The sequence below is a fragment of the Wolffia australiana genome, chromosome 16 (assembly GCF_029677425.1).
Source record: "Wolffia australiana isolate 7733 chromosome 16, ASM2967742v1".
In the NCBI taxonomy this organism is placed as follows: Eukaryota; Viridiplantae; Streptophyta; class Magnoliopsida; order Alismatales; family Araceae; genus Wolffia; species Wolffia australiana.
The window spans coordinates 4,239,455-4,242,710 of NC_135850.1; the positions used below are offsets into that span (position 1 = coordinate 4,239,455).

Sequence of the window (3,256 nt, forward strand, 5' to 3'; positions counted from 1 at the left end):
CGACACATAGTAGCAGGAGGGTGGATAGAGCGAGAGAGCAAGAGAGAGAGAGACCGCAAGAGAGAGAGAGAGCGCAAGAGAGAGAGAGAGAGAGAGAGCGCAAGAGAGAGAGAGAGCGCAAGAGAGAGAGAGATGGATCTGCAAAGAATGTTGCCAGAGACGGATCTGAGGAATACCTGAGATGCGAAGAAGAAGGTCCAGCCGCTACAAAACCGTGATCTTTCTCAATCTCGCTAGATCATTACAAATCGATCACCGAAAGTCTAGAGAAGGGTAGACAATCGACGCTGTTAGTGCTGCCATTAGTCTTTATTTCGTCCATCCAAGGAAGGACCGGCACACCTGCTAGTGCCACTCACTTTGCCTGGGCTAACCCAAAAATACCCAACATACAGCAACTCGTAGAAGCAGATGAAGAAGTCGAAGAAGAAGAATTGGAAGAGGACGGGAAAGAAGAAGACGTGTAAGAAGAAGAAGAAGAGAGGACTGGGCTGGTTCCTAGCTCTTCACCTTTATCGTCATCATCGCCAACTCCATGGGCGCCTCAGAAGGCGAACGCCGGCTGCGGCGAAACCCCGGCGGGGGCGCCGACGGCGCCACCGAAAGACGCGCTCTTCACGAACCGGCCCTTCATGCGAGGCCTCTTCTCCGCGTTGAGCTTCCTCACCTCGTACCGTATCTTCTTCGAGAAGAGCCTCGTCCTCCTCTTCTCTCTGTACCTCGACACCCTCGCCTCCCTCCCACCGTCTCCGCCGCTCCCAACGCCGCCCCCGCCACCGCCGCCCCCTCCGCCGTACCCCATCCCCGGCGCCTCCCCCCACAGCCCCTGAACGCCGAAACACAAACCCCGTCAATTCACCCCAACAGTTCACCAAAAAAAAACAAGAAAAAAAAACTCACGATGAAGTCGGGCAAGCACTCGTCGGGGTTGACGAGCGGCCTCTCGCCGTCAGTCCAGGGCGAGCAGCAGCCCTGGGAGGTGGACCAGGCGCTGATAACGCTGTCGTAGTCGAGCCGGAGGGCGATCTTCCGACGTTTAAGCTGAGGCGGGGAGGCGGCCCCGCCGTCGAAGTTGAGCTCCAGAGTATCGTCCCCTTCGGAGGTGGTCTCCAGCTTGACGAGGCCGAGGCCTTCCATGGTGAAATCGTCCTCGTCGAGGACTCTCCCGAGGAGGCTCTCCACATCGGCGGAGAATTCCCCCATGTCGACGTCGGAGGGGGAGAAGCCGGGCAGCGGCGCGCAGAGCCCGTCGAATTTCAGCGCGGGCGGCTTCGTCTCCGCCGACGAGGTCCCGGCGCTGTCTTCGGAGCCGTGGCTGGAGCAGAACTCGGCGAGCAAGGGATCGAAGATGGGGACGCGGTAGAGGAGCTGCTCTTCTTCTTCCCCTCCCCGGGCTCCCTCTTCTTCTTCTTCTTCTTCCTCTTCTTCTTCTTCTTCGTCGTCGGGGACCAAAGGCTCGGACTTGGCGGCCGGCGCGGCGGGGTGGTGGCGGCCTCGCGGGGTTCGGGCCTTGCGCTTGAAGCCGTGGTGCCAGGACGGCTCGGCGCCGGGCGCGGGCTTGATCGGAGAAGAAGAGGAGGAAGAGGAAGAGGAAGACGCGGTCTTGAGGCGGACGCGCTCGTGGCGACGCGCCAAGGGGTTGGCGGAGTGGACTAAGTGGTCGCAATTTTGGCAGAGGAAAGCGTCGTCGGCGGCGCAGAACCAGCGCGCGCGGCGGCGGAGGCAGCTGTCGCAGGCGCGGGCGGTCTTGCCGCCGACGGCGTTGGCGGACTTCTTCTCGGAGGAGATCGCCATGGTTAGAGAGAGAAAGTAGAGGAGGAGAAGAGAAGAAAGGGAGGAGCTTGCATGGGACGGGGGAGCTTCTCCGGGGAGAGCCAACGGCCACCGGAAAATATCGCGACTTGGCTTATATGTATAGCCTTGTGGGGGAGGACGGGCCACTCCCCGCGGTGGACAGACCCTTAGAGAGAGAGAAGATAGAGAGAGAGAGAGAGAGAGAGAGAGAGAGAGAGAGGAGTGTAGAGTGAGGAAATTGACAGAGAAAATTATGGAGGGGAGGGTCCCCCGGGGATGCGCTTTTGGGTCGGGCGTCTCCTGACCTTTGCGCTTTTGCAGTCGTCTTGAGGCTGCCTTGTGGAGATAGTAGAGAGAGGAGAAGGGGGAGATAGAGCGAGAAATAATGACAGGGAGGAGGAGAGATAGAGATAGAGGGAGGAAAAAAAAAGACGGGATGAGAGAGAGAGAGAGAAGGGGAGAGGTGGATGTGGAGAGAGGAAGACGGATGGGAAGAGGGACTGAGGGAGAATTGGATGTAGAGAGAGAAACACATATGAGAAGGAAGAGTGGTGCGGTCAGAGGGAGAAGTGGAGATAAAGAGAGAGAAAGACAGATGGGTAGAGAGAGACAGAGAGTGAAGTGGAGATAGAGAGAAAAAAACAGATGTGTAGAGAGAGATAGAGAGTAAAATGGAGACACCGAGAGAGAGAGAAAGACAGATGGGTAGAGAGAGACAGAGATTGAAGTGGAGATAGAGAGAGAGAGAAAGACAAATGGGTAGAGCGAGACAGAGAGTGAAGTGGAGATAGAGAGAGAGAGAGAAAGACAAATGGGTAGAGGGAGACAGAGAGTGAAGTGGAGATAGAGAGAGAGAGAGAGAGAAAGACAAATGGGTAGAGGGAGACAGAGAGTGAAGTGGAGATAGAGAGAGAGAGAAAGACAAATGGGTAGAGGGAGACAGAGAGTGAAGTGGAGATAGAGAGAGAGAGAAAGACAAATGGGTAGAGGGAGACATAGAGTGAAGTGGAGATAGAGAGAGAGAGAAAGACAAATGGGGAGAGGGAGACAGAGAGTGAAGTGGAGATAGAGAGAGAGAAAAAGAAAGACAGATGGGTAGAGGGAGACAGAGAGTAAAGTGGAGATAGAGAGAGAGAGAGACAGATGGGTAGAGGGAGACAGAGAGTAAAGTGGAGATAGAGAGAGAGAGAGAGAGAGAGAGAGAGAGAGAGAGAGAGAGAGACAGATGGGTAGAGAGAGACAGAGAGTGAAGTGGAGATAGAGAGAGAGAAAGAAAGACAGATGGGTAGAGAGAGACAGAGAGTGAAGTGGAGATAGAGAGAGAGAAAGAAAGACAGATGGGTAGAGAGAGACAGAGAGTGAAGTGGAGATAGAGAGAGAGAGAGAGAAAGACAGATGGGCAGAGAGAGATGGAGACAGAAGGGGTAGAGATAGAGAGAGACAGACAGATGGGTTGAGAGAG

The 3,256-nt window shown here is 55.4% G+C and overlaps 1 protein-coding gene across 1 annotated transcript; it reads right to left on the reverse strand.

Annotated features, from left to right (window-relative positions):
• Positions 1-381: 381 nt before the first annotated feature.
• On the reverse strand, positions 382-1,918 carry LOC144713584 (zinc finger protein CONSTANS-LIKE 16-like). Its single transcript, XM_078588198.1, has 2 exons — positions 901-1,918; positions 382-826 (listed from the first exon to the last, which is right to left on the reverse strand). The coding sequence occupies exons 1-2, from the start codon at positions 1,792-1,794 to the stop codon at positions 545-547; spliced, it is 1,176 nt and encodes a 391-aa protein (XP_078444324.1). The 5' UTR covers positions 1,795-1,918; the 3' UTR covers positions 382-544.
• Positions 1,919-3,256: the final 1,338 nt, after the last annotated feature.

Excerpts from the sequence above, each read along its gene's own strand:
- LOC144713584 (XM_078588198.1), bottom strand. The coding sequence starts at position 1,794 with ATGGCGATCTCCTCCGAGAAGAAGTCCGCCAACGCCGTCGGCGGCAAG. Across the intron at positions 827-900 it reads AGTGCTTGCCCGACTTCATC|GGGCTGTGGGGGGAGGCGCC; the intron begins GTGAGTTTTTTT and ends TTCGGCGTTCAG.